Source organism: Pseudochaenichthys georgianus, unplaced genomic scaffold (genome assembly GCF_902827115.2).
Source record: "Pseudochaenichthys georgianus unplaced genomic scaffold, fPseGeo1.2 scaffold_938_arrow_ctg1, whole genome shotgun sequence".
Classification (NCBI taxonomy): Eukaryota; Metazoa; Chordata; class Actinopteri; order Perciformes; family Channichthyidae; genus Pseudochaenichthys; species Pseudochaenichthys georgianus.
The window spans coordinates 310-21795 of record NW_027263465.1 but is presented as its reverse complement, the minus strand read 5'-3'; the positions used below and the strand labels follow the sequence as shown (position 1 = coordinate 21795).

The window sequence follows — 21486 nt, the reverse complement described above, 5'->3', positions numbered from 1 at the left end:
AGGCTATTGCTACAGTGGAGTCACCCGCTTTCAGGGAGCTAGTTAGCATGATAGCATGTCCGGGCGGCACACGGCATATGGGACGGAACACTTTTTCCAACTACCTGGAGAAAGAATATACAAAAATGTAAAGCCAGCTAATATCGATGCTATCCAGATTGCATATAATGCATGTCAAGTTGATCAACAGATTGTATTATTCTCCAATGCAATAACAGCACTGAAATGAAGGCTATAAGGGCATTAATATAATGGGAGCCCTTTTTTAAGTAACTAAAACGTTACTTTCACAGTAACGCATTACTTTTTGGTGTAAGTAATCAGTAAAGTAACTGAGTTACTTTTGAAATGAAGTAACTAGTAATGGTAACTAGTTACTGGTTTTCAGTAACTAGCACAACACTGGTTCTAATGAGACAGCAGGAGGTGCAGCTGCAGAGGTTACATGCAATTCATTTCCCCTTTAAGAGATAAGAAATATGGAGTTAATGATCCTCTCCATCTCTACGTGCTCTGAACCACTGTCACACACACCTTCAGTGGTAATATCTTCACTTCCCCCTCAGTGTTAAAGTACGGAAACACCCTCTCAGTGAAAGTGTGTGTGAAGGTGTGTATGTGTGTGTTAGTGTCAGGATCAGAGAACGACAACTTTCCTCTGTTCCAGTCCAGATCCACTCTGACCCTCTGGAGCTTCTTCTTCAGGCTGAGAGGAGTGTCTGGATGTAATGAAGGCTCTGCAGAGTATTTACCGTCAAAGAGACTTATTCCCCATAATCCAGAGCCTATGCTTCCCTTCCTCCGGACAGACTCTGCTAACACGCCCAGATACCAGAATGCACTGCCTGTGACCTGGACATCCCAGCTGTGAGTTCCGGAGTTAAAGCCCTCAGAGCTCAGGACAGTCCATTCATAATCAAACCTCTCTGGGTTATCAGGAAGCTTCTCTCCTTCCTCCTCCTCTCCTCTCACACTGGTCAGACCTTCAGACAGGATGAGTCTTTGATCAGCAGTGTTTGGGTCCAGGATGAGAGGAGAGTAGGTCACCATGTCCTTCATCTTGCTCCAGATGTTGAAGCTGAGGTTGCCCAGGTGTTTGGCCTGGTCTATCAGAGCTCCTGAGGGCAGCTGTGTATCCTCCAGCAGGGGGCGCTGCAGCCTCTCCACTGCAGCCTTGTAGTTGTGCAGGAAGGAGACGTCTTCAGCTCTCAGCTCCTCCTCTGTGGCTCTGACTGTGTGTGCTATCTCTCTGCTCACAGCCTCCATCTTCTCCTCCATCATCACCCTCCTCTTCTGCTCCTCTTCCTCCCTCAGTGCAGCCACCCTGGCCTCCTCTTCCTCTTCTAGAAAATGGTGAAGCTTCTTAAACTGCTCCTTAATCTGCGTCTCTGTGCGTTGAGCCTGGACCTTCAGGTGTCCTGCTGTTTGATCAAACTTCACTTTAACTTCTTCAGAGAGCTCCCGTTTCTCCTGAAAGCGCTGCAGAGCTTTCTGGAGCTCCTTCTTGAGATCCTGAGCAGCTTCATCCGTGGGTCTGAAGCTGTGGTTGGTGTGTGTTCTTGAATCTCTGCAGACGAGACACACTGGCTGCTGATGGTCCAGACAGAAGAGTCTGAGTTTCTCAGAGTGCAGACTGCAGAGAGCCTCTGGAGGACTTTGATCTCTCTCCAGTAAGAAGGTCTCACACAGGTTCTTCAATGCCAGGTTGCAGGGGGGAGGATCCATCAATGACCTTGTCTTACAAACTGGACACTCCTTTACTTCTTTCCCCGTCCACCAGGTCTGCAGACAGGCTTTACAGAAGCTGTGGCTACAGGACAGACAAACAGGATCTCTAAAGACTTCCCGACAGATCGGACAGCAGAGATCTTCCTCTAACCTGGAAGCCATGTTGTCTCTGAGTGAAGCTGAAACACAGCAGACAGGAAGTACAGTCCGTCTGATCGTCTTATTCTCAGTCCGTCTGTCTCTCTGCAGTGAGGGAGAAAAAGAAAGTGTTTCCTGGTTAGTCTCTCTGTTCACCACAAACACCAGCAACTCCTCATCAGCCCTCCGTAAACTGGTTTAACCTCATTTCATCTCTGCAGTACGGGACATGTTAACCCTGAAGTAGCTCAGAGTATCATTCAGCTGTACAGTCTTAATGAAGCTTCTAAAGCAGTGTTTCTCAAACTTTTTCATACCAAGGACCACTTACCCAATAAAAAAACACTCGCGGACCACCTAACTCCACAAATATCCCAAAACACATCGTTTTTCTAGAACATATTACAAATCGCCTGAAAATGGTACAAACAGGTGGCAACATGTGTGACGAAGGTGTTGTGCTGGGCTATATCATGCAATCGAAATGAAACCTCTGCTTGCTCCATTGCGGAGATATTCCTGCGAGAGTGCCGAAAACTTAAATGTATTTATTTATTTAAAATGTGAATTTTTACCAATATACTCACAAACCACTAGGGGGCCCTCACGGACCACCAGTGGTCCGCGGACCACACTTTGAGAAGCACTGTTCTAAAGTGTAGCAGGACTTTCAGCTCCACAGAGGAATTCCCCCTAGTGGTCCGTGAGTATATTGGTAACATTTCACACTTTTACTGTAACAGAGTATTCCTACACTCTGGTACTTCTACTTTTACTCAAGTACAAGATCTGAGTACTTCTACTTTTACTCAAGTACAATATCTGAGTACTTCTACTTTTACTCAAGTACAATATCTGAGTACTTCTACTTTTACTCAAGTACAAGATCTGAGTACCACCTCAGTATTTGATGCATTGTTATAAATATTATATAAAGTTAAATGTTTACCTCGTTTTGGTTGAATGTAGCTGTGTCTTTTTCGGTGTGCACACGTGCCTTCATTTCAAATGTACTACACGTGCACAATTACTGTCATTATTTTTAAAGAAGGTTTCACATTTAACTTTAAATAAATAATGCTCACAATTCAGACCAGTAGACCCGAAGGAAACAGAGGAACGTTTCCTTGACTTTCAAAATAAAATGCTTCTCGTATTTCCTGTTTCCTCTCCTCGTGTTTTTAGTTTAGTTTTAAAGGTCTTTGTCCCCGGATGAAGCGTTGAACACATGGGTTTTACACTCACCTGAGAGTCCGAGGCTGCTGATGCTGCTTCTCCGGGGTCTTGCTGTCCTCCTCCACTCCGCCTTCTGTGCTCCTGCTCCGGCTGTGTGTGGGAAGTATATATACCTGTGCTCCTCCTCCTTCAAATCTCCTCCTTCAAATCTCGTGGAAACGGTGTGTTCACGTGATCAAATCTCGTTCTGTGTGCTGAATTCAGGAACACTGGTATTTATTTTCTTGTTGTTTATTTATTCATAAATTCATTCTTCTTCAAACTCTTATTTCATCTTGATTCTGAAGAAGTTGTTTGATATGGTGATGCCATTAAAGCTCCTTGGTCAGTGTATGTTTTGGTTTTTGGATTTTCTTTTCACAAATGGATATTCAAAATCAAAAAACGACTGGATATTTGGCGTTTTTCTTTATCATGGTCAAAAAGGGATTTACTCAAGTTAAAAAACGGGATGATTTTAATTTTCTACTTCTCAAAACAAAAAATAAAATCACTAGAAAACAGAAACAAAAAAAATCATATTCTGCTACCGGAAGTTACCTTACAAATTAAGAGCGCAGATGAGGACGGTCCATTTGTTTTCACAACGAAAATGGACGACACATATTGAGCACAGAAAATGAATGTTATTAAGGGCTGTGAATATAATAGACCTATGTCTGAAATGGACAACATTGTTAGGAGATTTCAACTATACAGCGATTCTGCACTGCGGTCAGCTCAGCCGTCTCTCGCCAGCAGGAGATCATAGAATTCAGATATGATGCCCTTCCCAAAGGGGTTTTTCATTAAAACGTTCTCCAATATAGACAGGGCAGGGGACAGCATGAGTCGATCCTGGTTCGCTCCAACAAAGCTCCTGAGTTGCAGATATTTTAAAAAATGTTTACGAGGGATATCGTATTTACTGACAAGTTCCTCAAATGGTAAAAAATTCCCGTTATAACTTCCAAACATAACAATACGGTCCCCGTTCCTCACCATTTTATTGGTATTTGTTAGTTTCTATTGGTTAAATTCCACCACAGTAGAAATAGTATAGAAGTACAAAACCCATTCGTCAGAACGGCCAATTCTGGAACCATATAGGCGTGTATAAATCACATAACATTGAAAAACAACACATTTTACACTGCTGAGAGTAAACCAGTTTTATGTTGATTAAACCTGTCGGATAAGCTATTTTGTAACCATTGTTGTCCACGTATAGAGAGGAAATGTTGTCAACAACTCATCAGTGCAGACAAAGGGGTAAAGACACTCATGGGCTTTGAGAACATGGCACCTTTAAAGAAGCGTGTGAAGACTCTTTTATATGTATATTGTTATTTGCATATGTAGATCAAATCAGGGCTGTGATTGGTTTCAAGTGAAACCTGATTTAGGTGAAATTGAATGTACTCGGGTACTCTACCTAAGTACAATTCGTAGGTACTTGTACTTCACTTGAGTATTTCCAGTTTAAGCTACTCTGTAATTTTACTCCTCTACAGTTCAGAGGTAAATGGTGTACTTTTACTCCACTACATGTATTAATACCTTTAGTTACTTTGCAGATCTGGATGAATGATGTGAAATATCATCAAGTCTTAAATCAGACTTTAGTTCCACCTGGCGTAAATTCACATGCTACCCTGCAGTATACAAAGCCATTCAAACTAGCTGCCCCTTTACCAGCTTTGAGAACACTTTAATGATCAATCATTATAAAACATATCATATATATTATTCTGAAATGGACCAGTCTGCACAATCACTACTTTTACTGTCGCTACTTTAACGATATGTTGATGATAATACTTTTCTACTTTTACTGTAACAGAGTATTCCTACACTCTGGTACTTCTACTTTTACTCTAGTACAAGATCTGAGTACTTTTACTCAAGTACGAGATCTGAGTACTTCTACTTTTACTCAAGTACAAGATCTGAGTACCACCTCAGTATTTGATGCATTGTTATACATATTATATAAAGTTAAATGTTTACCTCGTTTTGGTTGAATGTAGCTGTGTCTTTTTCGGTGTGCACACGTGCCTTCATTTCAAATGTACTACACATGCACACAATGCACAATTACTGTCATTATTTTAACAACTGCGCCGCGGTCAAGCCAGCCTCCACTTGGGAAAACACAGTCAAGCCAGCCCGCACGTGATATTGGGGCGCGCGAATATTAGAAGCATTACGGTAAAATCCCACCGCTTACTCGGTCAATAACAAAAGCACCTATAAAAACAAAACAAACATATTAAATTAAGAAATATGATAGAAGGACACCCCATCTACTCACCCAGAAAAAATCAGGACATTCTGATGTGGAGTTTCAAAATAAAAGACCTTTGAAATCCCATATATGAGCTATCAGCCCTTTATTTAGATAAGAATAAAACAAATCTCTCCCTGATCCAAGACTCATCTCACTGCAGGGTGATAGAAGGACACCCCATCTCCTCACCCAGAAAAAATCAGGACATTCTGATGTGGAGTTTCAAAATAAAAGACCTTTGAAATCCCATATATGAGCTATCAGCCCTGTGTTTAGATAAGAATAAAACGAAATCTCTCCCGGATGCAAGACTCATCTCACTGCAGGGTGATAGAAGGACAGCCCATCTACTCACCCAGAAAAAATCAGGACATTCTATTAGGGCTGATAGCTCATATATGGGATTTCAAAGGTCTTTTATTTTGAAACTATATATCAGAATGTCCTGATTTTTTCTGGGTGAGTAGATGGGCTGTCCTTCTATCACCCTGCAGTGAGATGAGTCTTGCATCAGGGAGAGATTTCGTTTTATTCTTATCTAAACACAGGGCTGATAGCTCATATATGGGATTTCAAAGGTCTTTTATTTTGAAACTCCACATCAGAATGTCCTGATTTTTTCTGGGTGAGTAGATGGGGTTTCCTTCTATCACCCTGCAGTGAGATGAGTCTTGCATCAGGGAGATATTTCGTTTTATTCTTATCTAAACACAGGGCTGATAGCTCATATATGGGATTTCAAGGTCTTTTATTTTGAAAATCCACATCAGAATGTCCTGATTTTTTCTGGGTGAGTAGATGGGGTGTCCTTCTATCACCCTGCAGTGAGATGAGTCTTGGATCAGGGAGAGATTTCGTTTTATTCTTATCTAAACACAGGGCTGATAGCTCATATATGGGATTTCAAAGGTCTTTTATTTTGAAACTCCACATCAGAATGTCCTGATTTTTTCTGGGTGAGTAGATGGGCTGTCCTTCTATCACCCTGCAGTGAGATGAGTCTTGCATCAGGGAGAGATTTCGTTTTATTCTTATCTAAACACAGGGCTGATAGCTCATATATGGGATTTCAAAGGTCTTTTATTTTGAAAATCCACATCAGAATGTCCTGATTTTTTCTGGGTGAGTAGATGGGGTGTCCTTCTATCACCCTGCAGTGAGATGAGTCTTGGATCAGGGAGAGATTTCGTTTTATTCTTATCTAAACACAGGGCTGATAGCTCATATATGGGATTTCAAAGGTCTTTTATTTTGAAACTCCACATCAGAATGTCCTGATTTTTTCTGGGTGAGTAGATGGGCTGTCCTTCTATCACCCTGCAGTGAGATGAGTCTTGCATCAGGGAGAGATTTCGTTTTATTCTTATCTAAACACAGGGCTGATAGCTCATATATGAGATTTCAATATGAGATTTCAAAGGACTTTTATTTTGAAACTCCTTACATTTTACATTTACTCGTGGTAGTTATACGTAGTTTGTTTTAAATAATTATTGATCACATTATATAGTACATATTTCTTAATTTAATATGTTTGGTTTGATTTTATAGGTGCTTTTGTTATTGACCGAGTAAGCGCTGGGATTTTACCGTAATGCTTCTAATATTCGCGCACCCCAATATCACGTGCGGGCTGGCTTGACTGTGTTTTCCCAAGTGGAGGCTGGCTTGACCGCAGTTTTTAACAGGAGGTTTCACATTTAGCTTTAAATAAATAATGCTCACAATTCAGACCAGTAGACCCGAAGGAAACAGAGGAACCAGGGGCGGCGGGTGCTGTAGGCTAGCGAAGGCTAAGCCTTCCCAAATATTTGTGTCACTGCATCCTGGTAAAATAAAAATATAATGTATAATGTTTGTGTCTTTGACATTAGCACTGCTATGCAGCCACCTGTGCCCTGTACTACGAAGCCAGTTCAAACCCTGGATATGTTTGAGTTATCTAAACTAACCCTAACAAACGAGATCTCGACGCTGGTTAATATCAACTCGGTAAATCAAGCCAGGGCTTCTCTCACCAGCTGAGAGCGTGTTCACGTGAAAGGGGTGGGGTTAGCAACATTTGACCAATCACAAACAGGGACAAGTGTCCTGACAGCGCAGCGTCATACTTCATTAATGAAAAGTAAACTAATATTAGACAAATATGAACTTTAAAGTTCATATTTGTCTAATAGTCATCCATGACTTAAACATAATAATCCAGGATACAAGCCACCTGCAAGGTGAATACAGAACTGGTTACAAAATAAATAAACAGTGTTTGAAAGCGTAACAGTTTTATGATATCACTAAGACACGAGTGGATCTGACTTTAATTACATTTGAGTTGAGTGTTTCGTCAACCTAATGTGTTGCTTAAAATAATACTTCTGCATACAGTATCTGCAGTGGCGTTTCTATATGTACAAAAGTGGTGGGGCACAAAACACGTAGATGTCTATATATAAGCTTCTGCAGTGACGCACTGGCACTGACTCTTCAGGTTTACAAATATTATATTTTGACCTAAATCAAAATATAATATTATTTTCAAAAGCTTTTTTTGTCTGATGCTTCAATTAATTTTAAACAGACAGTTCAACAAAAGGATACCCAAAAAATGTGATTTTATCATTTAAATATTGAATTGTTTTCTCTTAGTAAGATCCCATTTTCAATCAAATTGCGGTCTTACCTTGACTTGAAGATTAGGTCCATTTGCCTATCCTTCTGGACAAAAATCTCTATTACTTTTTTGTAAAAGTCCTCCTTATGTTCTTGTAGTTTCAAAAGTATATCATAAATCTAATCTAATCAATAGATTTATGATTCGAAAATTATAAAAGTAGGGTAGACATGTGGATATTATCCGGTTGAACAAAACGTTCATTTATCTAACAGGTTTGTTTCCCACAGATCTTATTTGGAGCTATTTTCTAAAATCCTATGGAGAAATCTCATTGCTTTTTTGTCGAGGGAAGCCATGCGCAGCTTACTTCCTGGTTTTAGGACGCGTCACTGCAGCTCTCTCGTCTCCTCTTCACACACCACACTTTTCGCGGCACACGTACTTACAGCCAATCAGCTCTGAATGATGTGAGATGACGTATGGTGGGGATGGCAGCACTTTGCCGCTAGGGTCATTATTTTTTTGCCACACACATTAAATAGGAAAATATTCTGAGCATGCGCAGTGTAGTTTTTACAGTCACCATTGACTTAGACAGTAAGAGGGAGGGGCATGATCGGGTTTTGTCCCACATGGCTCTAAACAGCTCAACAGGCACACACTGTAGACACTAATTAGAACAACACAGACTAAAACAGCAATGTACAGACGAATCAGATGATTAAACATGATCTTAACATATATTTAATATATTTTTTAATACATTTTTTGCATTATTTTGTAATCATTATTTTTAATACTTTCTGCTGACACTAGGTGGGGCTGTGCCCCTAATGACCAGTCGCCACTGAGTATGTGACACTGTGAGTGTTGCACGATACGGCTCAGCTGACTCAGATAAGGAGATAATATAGGCTATGATATTATATGATCGATGATCTGATTGAATGTGATATGAATGATAAGTGCGACACGTCGGCGTCTTCTCTGCATACAGCAGTTTAAACTGTATTTCCTTTATCCTGTAATATGACTTGAGAGATTTAAACTCCGCACACTGAGCTCTGATTTTTCAGCAGGCGGTGCTTTCACTGAGTTGATCTCTTTTCTATAGACGCCGGAGGCGGGCAGCGTCAGGTAAAAAAAAAGTGATTTAGCCTTCCCAAACCTGAGCCTCACGCGCCGCCTATGAGAGGAACGTTTCTTTGACTTTCAAAATAAAACGCTTCTCGTATTTCCTGTTCTCATTCATAACACTCCGTTCGATGTCTCACTATGGGATGCGCCTCATCGCGGAGCAAACAGAAGCATCAATCTCATTACGCCAATCCTGATTGGCTGGTGATCTTGACGTCAGCGCCAGGGAATTCACCCCCTATAAGTAGCTTGCGCCACGATGCATGCGCCATTCAAACACCTCTTCTCGCTTCAGAGCACATCTCTATAGTAGCCGGACAAGCTTAACGGTCCACAGACTGAACCCAAATATCCATTTCGGTCGACGGGCGCTCGCCGGCTACTCCTTCTGCTTTGCAGGAAGACGGTAATACTAACACCAGTTAGTATTAAAATCGACCTCGCCCTTCTCTTCCCCGGAAAGTAAGGTAGGTCTGATTTTTTTTTTAAGCTAGCAACACACCTGTTGCTATCGACATCACGGTAGCGATGAAGTTTTTTCTTTTCTCTTCTCCACGGAGCAAGAAAGGATTATAGGAGCATACTGTCACACCAGTCAGTATTCTCCGGGAATAAAAGACCCACACCGTCCTTTTCTCCGGATTAAGGACAGGGTGGTAACATATTTTTTCTCCCATCTTACCTGTTGAGAGCGGGTCCTCTCCACGCCACGAGGCGAACAAGATGGACGCCCCTCTCCCTCACACCAGAGGAGTCAGGGACTCGGTGGCTCGACTCTGCGGCTGCGGGTTGAAGATCTCGGGCGCAGACACACCAGGTCTGCTCGTCCTGCCTCGGGCTGGAACACGCCCGAGGCGCTATCGACAACCCCGGCTCGTGCGGACATTGTGTCCGCTTTACCATGAAGAGCCACCGCCGACGGCTAGCACGCCAAGCTAGCCTGTCGGAACAGGACCCCCCCATGTCCACTGACCCGCCGGCCGGCAGTCAAGACACGGGGCGTCCGCCGCAGAGAGTGAACCCCTCTCCGTGTCGATCTAGGGCTCATTATCTGCAATGGCCACAAAACCGGAATCCCGCGCCCTGGCAGGCCGGGACTCGGTGACGGCAAGACACGCGGGAACGGAACCCCACGCTTTACCGAGCTGGGGCTCCCGGTTAGACCTCACCATGGTCTCACCCGCGGAGGACGTCCTCGAGCTGGACTACGATAAGGACGAAGAGGACGCCTTGGCGTTCCTCCTGTCCGAGTCGGATGAACAGGAAGAGGACACCTTCATGTCATCGGCTCAGGCTGCAAAGCCTGGAGCGAGGGCTGCTCTCCCGGGCGATAGCACACCAGCTTCGCCCTGTCTGAGCATGGACCTGCAGGCCGTGTGTAAACGCGCTGCGGCCAGACTCGACATCCCGTGGCCTGAAATGGCCAAGGAGACCTCCAGGTCCCGCTACGAAGGGAAACATTTTCCCCAAGCAGCGCGGACGAAGAGGCAACTCCTTCCGGTCTTCCCGGAGATGTTGGATGAGGTGTCGGTCTCGTGGAGAGACCGTCCCTTCAGCAACAAGGTCCCAATCCAGGGTGCCTCCTCCCTAGACTGTGACGGAATGGAGAAGCTCGGCCTGCTCCGCATACCGCCCATGGAACCGCTGGTAGCGGCCCACCTCCTACCGAGGATGGGCCCGTCACCAAGCAGGAACCCCACGCTGCCAGCAAAGTCGGACCGTTTTCAGTCGACAATGACTGAACGGTCCTACAAAGCTGCAGCGTTGTCCGCCAGGGCCCTGAATGTGTCCTCGCTGCTAACCGCTTAACAAGCGGAGCTCTGCGAGGACCTGTCGGGTAACCCGGGGCAGCCACTCTGGACGAGATGGCAGCGGTCACGGACATTTGTCTCCGTGTCCAACGCTGCGCCGTCCAGGCCACGGGCAAGGCAATGGGGATCATGGTGGTGCAGGAAAGAGCGAGATGGCTCAACCTCACCAACCTCCCAGACCGGGAAAAGGAGGATGTGCTGGATATGCCCATCGTTCCCGGGGGAATTTTCGGCTCCGCTCTCGCCTCCATGCAAAGGAGGTGTGAGTCGAGAAAAAAAAGGACGAGGCCCTCCACCTCTGCTTCCCTCGAAGGGTAAAAAAAATTAAAAGAAAAACAATAGAACCAATAAACAGCCCGTCAACTGTTCCCCTTCTGAGAGCAGCTACGGCATCTCTCAAAAGGCGGATTACAGACGAGTCTGTGAAGGCACCACCGCCACGCGTAGTGCTGCGTACCTGGACTCACATTCAGGTTCAGGTCCGGACTCAAGTCCAGAGGTTCAGGTTCAGGTCCGGACTTATAAGTCCGGACCTGAACCCATGGCTTGTGTCAAGTTGTGTGACTAAAGTGAACTTATTGTGAGCTAATTATTCATTGAAAATTAACTCATAATCAACTCAAATTCAAACTCGTCAGGTTTATTGCGCTCCCTTCCAACTTGTGTCTACATTTCTCTACAAAGTACAAATGTAAAAAAAAAACATTTTTTGCCACTTAGTCTACAAATGACTTATGAGAGCAACTACAGTGAACTACTACAAAGTTCAAACATGTATTTCATTTACCAAACTAAAGTAACCAAACGGTCCCTGAGCTGACTGAGCCTAAATCCCTAAAGCGTTGCTGAAAGGTAGAGTGTAGAGTAGACTATACGCATTACACTGTTACACACCTACTATACAGTATAGGCTAAACTGTAGTGACTGTACAGTCAGAGTGTACTGTACTGTCTGTACACCATGTATTTTCTACAACTCTACATGTGTACATTATACAGTACATACTACATACATAGTGATGTACATACATACTGTTAGAAATTAAAATTAATGTTGATATGGCGTAATTTTGAATTAAATACACTATTTAATTTAAATCAGTTTTATTCTGAAAAAAACGGAAGTTCACACTATTTACTTAATACTTTTATTCTGAAAATTCTTCACTTCCGGTTAGCATTAGCATGTGGCGAAATGCTACGTTTTCAAACGGCGAATCGAAGGTGAAATGACATGTGATGTTGTACACTGAGCACACTGGGATTAGCACTCATTTATTGACGCTGAATAACGTTTATCAGGGAATGTTTAAATAACCACAGACACCAGAATATACGTAAGTGCTAGTTTTTTTGCGAGTCCAAGTACCGGTTCCTGACGTTCCGGTTTTAACCGGACTTGAACCGAAACTTTTTACAAGTCCAGTACCGGTTCGGCGTACCGGTACGCAGCACTAGTCACGCACATGCGCAGTGCCGGCTGGGGATTGTCGAAAAGGGGCACCACTGTGTTCAGACACTAGAGGGCCCCATAACACAACAAATAGAGACTCAGAGGGGAAGAGATGTGACATCTCCACTGGCTCTGAGGAGCATGCAGTGGAAGATGCTCACATCATCTGCTTGGGTTTTCAAGACAGTAACACAGGGCTACAGACTCCAATTCGCTGTCACCCCCCCTCGCTTCTCGGGCATTCTGCATTCGCAGGCCCGAGGAGAGTCAGCCCACATTCTGGAGAGAGATATTCTCTCACTCCTAGAAAAGAGGACTATATCTATTGTACCCGCCGAGCAGAGTCAGGGCGGCTTCTATTCCAAGTACTTCCTCGTTCCCAAACGGGGAGGGAACGGAATTCGGCCAATACTTGATTTGAGGGCTCTGAACAAATATCTAAAAAGATATAAGTTCAGAATGCTCACTCACATCTCTGCTGCGGCTCGTGAGACAAAACGACTGGTTTACATTAGTCGACCTGAAAGATGCGTATTTTCACATCCCAGTATATTACCCACACAGGAAATATCTGAGATTCGCATTTCAGGGGATCTGTTATGAATACAGAGTACTCCCCTTCGGTCTGTCTCTCAGTCCAAGGCTGTTTGTACGGAAGCCACGATAGCCCCGTTAAGACAACATGTTATTCGCCTGGCGACCTACCAACTGGCTGCTTCTCGCACAGTCGGAGCAGGAGGCTGTTACGCAGACAAATGTCCTCGTAAAGCACCTGCTCAACCTGGGTTTCATAATAAACACAGAGAAGAGCATGTTGTGCCCCGCGCAGACTGTACTCTTCCTGGGTTTACGCCTGAACTCGGTGCCCTTTACAGCCCGCTTGTCAGCGGAAAGAGTGAAAGCTTTCAGAGCTTGTCTTGCTCTGCATGTTCTCTTCAGATCATGCCTGCGGTTACTGGGGCTCATGGCGTCAGCCATCCTGGTCGTACGACTGGGACGCTTACACATGAGAGTGATGGTTACTGTGAAATGCGTAATGGCACTGCGCCACTGGCTGCACCCGACTTTTCTAGTACGAGGTGTGCCCATGGGTGCTGTCCTTTCACGGAAGGTGGTCACCACGGACGCATGTCTGACAGGTTGGGGAGGTATTTATGAAGGTCGCCCGGTGAGGGGTCTCTGGAGCAGAGACCTCCAGCGGGCGCACATAAATTACCTGGAGCTTTTAGCGGTGTTTCTCACCCTAAAACGCTTTCTGCCTTTCCTCAGGGGACATCACGTCCTCGTGAGGACAGACAATACGACCACAATATCGTATATTAACCGCCAAGGGGGTCTGCGCTCTCTCCAGTTACACACACTGGCGCGCAAACTGTTCCTATGGAGCGGTAGACGTCTCCTCTCTCTGAGAGCGACGTACGTACCGGGAGTGATGAACCTCGGGGCAGATCTACTGTCCAGAGGTTCACCACTTTATGCAGACTGGACTCTACATCCTAGGATTGTGAGCCAGCTGTGGGTGCGTTACGGCAGAGCCGCGGTGGATCTGTTCGCATCGAAAGACAACGCTCAGTGTCAGCTGTTCTTTTCGATGCGCGATCTAAATGCACCGTTAGGCGTGGATGCACTCGCGCACGATTGGCCCCTGGGCCTTCTGTACGCGTTCCCACCCCTGGCTCTGTTACCCCCAACTCTGGCCAGAGTGAGAGAGCAACGCCACACACTTATTCTGATAGCTCCGCTGTTACAACCTTCCAAAGGCTGGAACAAACAGGGAGGCCACACAGAGTTAAATGCCAAATATATGTTTATTTAACAGGTTATAGAAGAACACCTCTGATGAATAATGTATGTAAGAATTAGACTGTCAGTAGTGTGAGCAGTGTGTGAGTGTGTGGAAGGGTGTTGTAGCATGTTGGAGGGTGCATCAAACCTAGCACAGGCTGTAGGCTGAGGTTGCTGCAGCATGCCAGGATCTGAATCAGAGAGTGATCCTTGCAGCTGGGCAACCTTTATACCTTCTTGTGGCTCCGCCTCTAGATGGGCGGGCACAAACAGGACGACACTCCCAGTACCTGCCAGAGGACAGCAAGGCAGGGAGCACAGCCAGGCAGAAGGGGGGAGGGATCGTCAAACCCCCTCCCTTAAAATGGAGGACCCACTAGGATCCTCCAACCTGAGGCACAAAAACACAACCACCAAACACAATAGACACAACCAAAGTTAACCTTGAAATGTTCGTACAACCTGCAAGCACATCTGTAGCCTCTTGCTCAACCCCTCAGCAACTTTGGTACCTAAGAAGCAAGATGAAAAGGCTGGAGGACTGACGACCAACACACTTGTGTCTTTTGAAATCATTAGGCCATTTAAATCTTTTGTTACAAACATTGCAGCTGTATATTTTCTCTCCTGTGTGGACTCTCATGTGTCTCTTTAAATCTGTATTCTGTGAAAAAGCTTTCTTACAGACTGAGCAGCTGTGTGGTTTCTCTCCTGTGTGGATTCTTATGTGTGCCTTTACATTCCTACTCTGTGAAAAAGCTTTCTTACAGACTGAGCAGCTGAATGGTTTCTCTCCTGTGTGGATTCTTATGTGTGCCTTTTCATTCCTACTCTGTGAAAAAGCTTTCTCACAAACTGAGCAGCTCAATGGTTTCTCTCCTGTGTGGATTCTTATGTGTGCCTTTACATTCCTACTCTGTGAAAAAGCTTTCTTACAGACTGAGCAGCTGAATGGTTTATTTTCAATACTTAGGCTTGAATCACTGACAGATTCATGTTTATTTTTCAGTGAGTTTGGGCCTGACGCTGGTTCTCTGGTCTTTTTCCATAGTTATTAATGAGACTAAATGAAAAACAGGTATAAAATACTATATGACAGTAACAAAAAAGTTGTTAAAAACAACAAGAATAGAGTTTAAAAGGAGAGTGATTTGTAAAATATCCAAAAATAAAAATCTGTTTACAGTTCTGTTTCATATGGGTGTTGAAATGTATGCATAGATCTCTTCATGTTGCTCTCAAAGTGCACCAGATTGATGCTTTTAACATCAATATTTAAAAAAAATCTTCCCGGGGGAACATGCCCCCGGACCCCCCTATAGGAGGATAGGTCCCCCCCCCCAGTTAAATCATGTTCACATGGATAGGATACTAAATACATTTGCACACATCTTGTGTCCATATCTTTCTGTTTTGGTTGTCACGCCACACCGTGCACGTGCATGCATACGTGAGTCATGGTGAGATATCTGGATTAAGAGGTTGCTTTTTTTTTGCACAGAATGAAAGAAAGGCCAAATGAATGGGCTGTGATTTTAGTTTTTTTAAGCAGAGGTTGAGTTCAATCATTTGTACGACCCTCTGAGGATGTTGTAAAAATTGAAAGGAAAAAGGTTCCCCCCCCTGTTGTAAATAATAATAAAAACCCTTGATTTTTAACTTAACATCTCTGTCTCCTATTGATCTGAGTATATTATAAAGAATAGCCAGTTAATTGAAGCATTATAGCACAGGCCTTTGTCAGATGGTATATTACGCTGTTTTTTTTCTGCTTCGAATAGTTCTCTTTTTTTCACCATACCTGTGTTTGCATCACTGTAACCAATGAGCACCTGCGTGTGTGTGAGAATGGCCCTGACACCATTTCAGCCCAGATTTAAACTCCTGGCAGGACAATAAGCTCCAGCTCAATTCTCGCTCTGCATTTTAAAAAAGTGAGTGAGGGACTGCAATATAAGAGGGAAAGAAAGAGAAACTTTAAAACTGTTCAGTTGTTATGATGTAAAGATTGATATTGTTCTATAATCGTCTGGAACTGTTAAGTCATGATGTGAAACGGTTAACAAAGAAAAAGGGAAACTCAAGCTGCTGCTGCACTTTATTTTATTTATCTCAGATTAAGCACTTTTAAGATGCACATATTTTCAAAAGCTATTTCATTTATTTTCTCTATTTTATTTTTAAATGCAGCCCGAGAGGAACATTACACATATCCACAGTATTTACTGTATTTCTGTGTAGTTCAATGTTAATGACAATAAATAGTTGTTTATGAATTGTACTTTCGTTATTTGATTGGCAGTCAGTTGTTGTTTACATGCATACGTTGATAAAGCTGCAGCTACTTCAATATATATCACACTAATTCATAAAGCAACTTAGACATTTTGATGTTCCGGACCTATGCATGGGGAGATTGTCTCTAACTGGACCTCGTTGAATTTGAGTTGAATACCCCTGGTTTAGTGCCTACGTGTTGTGTACTTTTGTTTTATGTTGCGGACTGCCTCACGAGCCACTACTATTGAGTAGGGAGGCGGGTCGTAACATGTGACCACACAGGGGGTGACCAGTGATCATGGCTCTATTGCACGTTGATAGGGTCAGGGGTCAGGTATCTCATGAATAAGCGTATTCCTTGTAACGGCATGAAAGCCCTCTCTTCAGTCTGAGTAGTTGTACTCGGCTGTGGAGACATTTCTCTCTGTATGCTGTGCGCCTCTTTTGAAAAACATGATTAAAGACTCAGGACAACTCTTTGACTAGTTTATTTCAAGAATGTCCACCACAACATGTAGAAAGCTTTTCATTTTATATTGGTTAAACACAAGTCTCACAACATCAACAGAAGCCAAACAAGTCATCACAACAAGTCAATGAGAAGATAATGAGTTAGAGATGTCACTAAAAGTGGCTTGATGGAAAGTTCTGATTCTGTCTGGATCACCTTTTCAAAGCATATCATTTGTAGGAAGAACCAATAAAAGTTAAACTAACAAAAAAGCTTCAGAAAAGTTTATTTGCACTATCGGAAAACATGATATTAAAATAACCAGTGCACCAAAAATAAACACGTGTTTGTTATAATCAGTGTTGGGACTAACTAGTACTCTAACGCAGAGATGGAGTACTCGAGTCCTGGACTCGGACTCGAGTCGGACTTGAGTGCCGATTTTCGGGACTCGTGACTTGACTCGGACTCGCGCACTGATTGACGCGACTCGGACAGGATGACTTGGACTCGGACTCGGACTCGTGAATTCCCCCCCCACGATGACTCGGACTCGACTCGTACATTGACGCTCCGACTTGGACTCGAGCACATTTTCTCTGGAGTCTGATGTCCTCTATCCTGTATGGCGAGTTCACGTACTGGGCCCCGCTGTTCCAGTCTAGAGATGTCTAGAGACACACCCCGCATCGTGCTGTATGCTTTCACACATTCTGCTTCCACATTGGAAAAGAGCAGCGCAAAATGCTCGTTATGTGGAAACAATATAGAAGAGAAGGCTCCGTAACACATTACTCTAAGGATCGAGTTCAGACATATAGGCTGTCTTGAACACGATCATCAGAGTAACGTGATCTAATCAATAAATAAAGATTCAGCCGATAACACGAAAGCACATGGCTACTTAACATGCATAATGACATCATTTTGCATGCTAAGTAGCCATGTGCTTTCTGGGGCTAAATCTTTATCAGTAAACTGATTTAACCCGTAAAGGTTCCTTCAAAATAAGAGTCCCAATCTTATTACTATCAAAATAAAAGTGCAAAACGAAAACTTTACCATAGGAAAATATTGGCATACAAATATAATCACTTCTCTAAAAGGTAACTCATTTTAAATATAGTTTATTTATATATAATAATAATATGAATATTAGAAATAAGCTTTATATTTGTATAGCACCTATTACAAGAATTGTAGCCAAACTCGCTTCACAGCAGTTCAATAGACAGGATAACAGCAATGTAGAGGAGCAGCTACATTTCAAAACATATATCCACGAAGATTAATACATGAAGACTTGTGACTCGGACTTGACTTGGACTCTTCTTAAGTGACTCGGAATTGGACTCGGACTCGAACACAGGTAATGATGACTCGGACTCGACTTGGACACTCCTTGGGTGACTCGGACTTGGACTCGGACTCGACTATGACTCTCCCTTGGTGATTCGGACTTGGACTCGGACTCGAAGAGTGGTGACTCAAGGGTGACTTAGACTCGTGAATTGGTGACTTGACTACAACACTGCTCTAACGCATTACTTTTTAAATTCAGTAACTCAGTTACCGTTACTACATGGTGCGTTACTGCGTTAGTTTTTTTATATAGTCAACAGCCAGGCGAACAGAGATGAGTAAATGTACTTAGATACTTCCTGTGTCACATGCGGAGACGGGCTGTGGGCATGCAACTAGTAATGGTAACGAGTTACTGGTTTCAGTAACTAGCACAACACTGGTTATAATGAGACAGCAGGAGGTGCAGCTGCAGAGGTTACATGCAATTCATTTCCCCTTTAAGAGATAAGAAATATGGAGTTATGGTTCCTCTCTATCTCTACGTGCTCTGAACCACTGTCACACACACCTTCAGTGGTAATATCTTCACTTCCCCCTCAGTGTTAAAGTACGGAAACACCCTCTCAGTGAAAGTGTGTGTGAAGGTGTGTATGTGTGTGTTAGTGTCAGGATCAGAGAACGACAACTTTCCTCTGTTCCAGTCCAGATCCACTCTGACCCTCTGGAGCTTCTTCTTCAGGCTGAGAGGAGTGTCTGGATGTAATGAAGGCTCTGCAGAGTATTTACCGTCAAAGAGACTTATTCCCCATAACCCAGAGCCTATGCTTCCCTTCCTCCGGACAGACTCTGCTAACACGCCCAGATACCAGAATGCACTGCCTGTGACCTGGACATCCCAGCTGTGAGTCCCGGAGTTAAAGCCCTCAGAGCTCAGGACAGTCCATTCATAATCAAACCTCTCTGGGTTATCAGGAAGCTTCTCTCCTTCCTCCTCCTCTCCTCTCACACTGGTCAGACCTTCAGACAGGATGAGTCTTTGATCAGCAGTGTTTGGGTCCAGGATGAGAGGAGAGTAGGTCACCATGTCCTTCATCTTGCTCCAGATGTTGAAGCTGAGGTTGCCCAGGTGTTTGGCCTGGTCTATCAGAGCTCCTGAGGGCAGCTGTGTATCCTCCAGCAGGGGGCGCTGCAGCCTCTCCACTGCAGCCTTGTAGTTGTGCAGGAAGGAGACGTCTTCAGCTCTCAGCTCCTCCTCTGTGGCTCTGACTGTGTGTGCTATCTCTCTGCTCACAGCCTCCATCTTCTCCTCCATCATCACCCTCCTCTTCCTCCCTCAGTGCAGCCACCCTGGCCTCCTCTTCCTCTTCTAGAAAATGGTGAAGCTTCTTAAACTGCTCCTTAATCTGCGTCTCTGTGCGTTGAGCCTGGACCTTCAGGTGTCCTGCTGTTTGATCAAACTTCACTTTAACTTCTTCAGAGAGCTCCCGTTTCTCCTGAAAGCGCTGCAGAGCTTTCTGGAGCTCCTTCTTGAGATCCTGAGCAGCTTCATCCGTGGGTCTGAAGCTGTGGTTGGTGTGTGTTCTTGAATCTCTGCAGACGAGACACACTGGCTGCTGATGGTCCAGACAGAAGAGTCTGAGTTTCTCAGAGTGCAGACTGCAGAGAGCCTCTGGAGGACTTTGATCTCTCTCCAGTAAGAAGGTCTCACACAGGTTCTTCAATGCCAGGTTGCAGGGGGGAGGATCCATCAATGACCTTGTCTTACAAACTGGACACGCCTTTACTTCTTTCCCCGTCCACCAGGTCTGCAGACAGGCTTTACAGAAGCTGTGGCTACAGGACAGACAAACAGGATCTCTAAAGACTTCCCGACAGATCGGACAGCAGAGATCTTCCTCTAACCTGGAAGCCATGTTGTCTCTGACTGAAGCTGAAACACAGCAGACAGGAAGTACAGTCCGTCTGATCGTCTTATTCTCAGTCCGTCTGTCTCTCTGCAGTGAGGGAGAAAAAGAAAGCGTTTCCTGGTTAGTCTCTCTGTTCACCACAAACACCAGCAACTCCTCATCAGCCCTCCGTAAACTGGTTTAACCTCATTTCATCTCTGCAGTACGGGACATTTTAACCCTGAAGTAGCTCAGAGTATCATTCAGTTGTACAGTCTTAATGAAGCTTCTAAAGCAGTGTTTCTCAAACTTTTTCATACCAAGGACCACTTATCCAATAAAACACTCGCGGACCACCTAACTCCACAAATATCCCAAAACACATCGTTTTTCTAGAACATATTACAAATCGCCTGAAAATGGTACAAACAGGTGGCAACATGTGTGACGAAGGTGTTGCGCTGGGCTATATCATGCAATCGAAATGAAACTTCTGCTTGCCCCATTGCGGAGATATTCCCGCGAGAGTGCGGAAAACTTAAATGTATTTATTTATTTCAAATGTGAATTTTTACCAATATACTCACACACCACTAGGGGGCCCTCACGGAGCACCAGTGGTCCGCGGACCACACTTTGAGAAGCACTGTTCTAAAGTGTAGCAGGACTTTCAGCTCCACAGAGGAATTCCCCCTAGTGGTCCGTGAGTATATTGGTAACATTTCACATTTGAAATAAATAAATACATTTCAGTTTTCCACACTCTCGCGGGAATATCTCCGCAATGGAGCGAGGTTAAGTTTCACTTTCGATTGCATGATATAGCCCAGCGCAACACCTTCATCACACATGCTGCCACTTGTTTGTAAAATGTTCAGGCGATTTGTAATCTGTTCTAGAAAAACGATGTGTTTTTTTATATTTGTGGAGTTAGCTGGTCCGCGAGTGTTTTTTTATTGGTGGAACCATAGGCCTATAGGCGTGTATAAATCACATAACATTGAAAAACAACACATTTTACACTGCTGAGAGTAAACCAGTTTTATGTTGATTAAACCTGTTGGATAAGCTATTTTGTAACCATTGTTGGCCACGTATAGAGAGGAAATGTTGTCAACAACTCATCAGTGCAGACAAAGGGGTAAAGACACCTATGGGCTTTGAGAACATTTATTCTCAAAGTATTTCCAGTTTATGCTACTCTGTACACATGTAGTAAAAATGCCTGTTTTGAAGCCTTAAAATGGTGCTGGAAAAGGACTTTACAGTTAGAAGAGAAAAAAGGAAAGAAAACTGTTATAATGGGTAACATTAATGACTGACATAATATGAGGTCCTTGGTACTCAGACTCTAGCCAAAATAGGGTCAAAGAGTATATGAGAGTGAGAGCGCGTT

General features: G+C 43.9%; 1 protein-coding gene across 1 annotated transcript; it reads right to left on the bottom strand.

Moving 5' to 3' along the window:
• Window positions 1–351: 351 nt before the first annotated feature.
• LOC117444825 (uncharacterized) lies at window positions 352–20117 on the bottom strand. The gene is given in 5 exon segments (XM_034080199.2): window positions 352–1971; window positions 2816–2891; window positions 3112–3243; window positions 18747–19523; window positions 19525–20117. Coding segments are annotated over 5 exon segments (3045 nt in total). The 3' UTR covers window positions 352–504.
• Between the last annotated feature and the right edge of the window lie 1369 nt (window positions 20118–21486).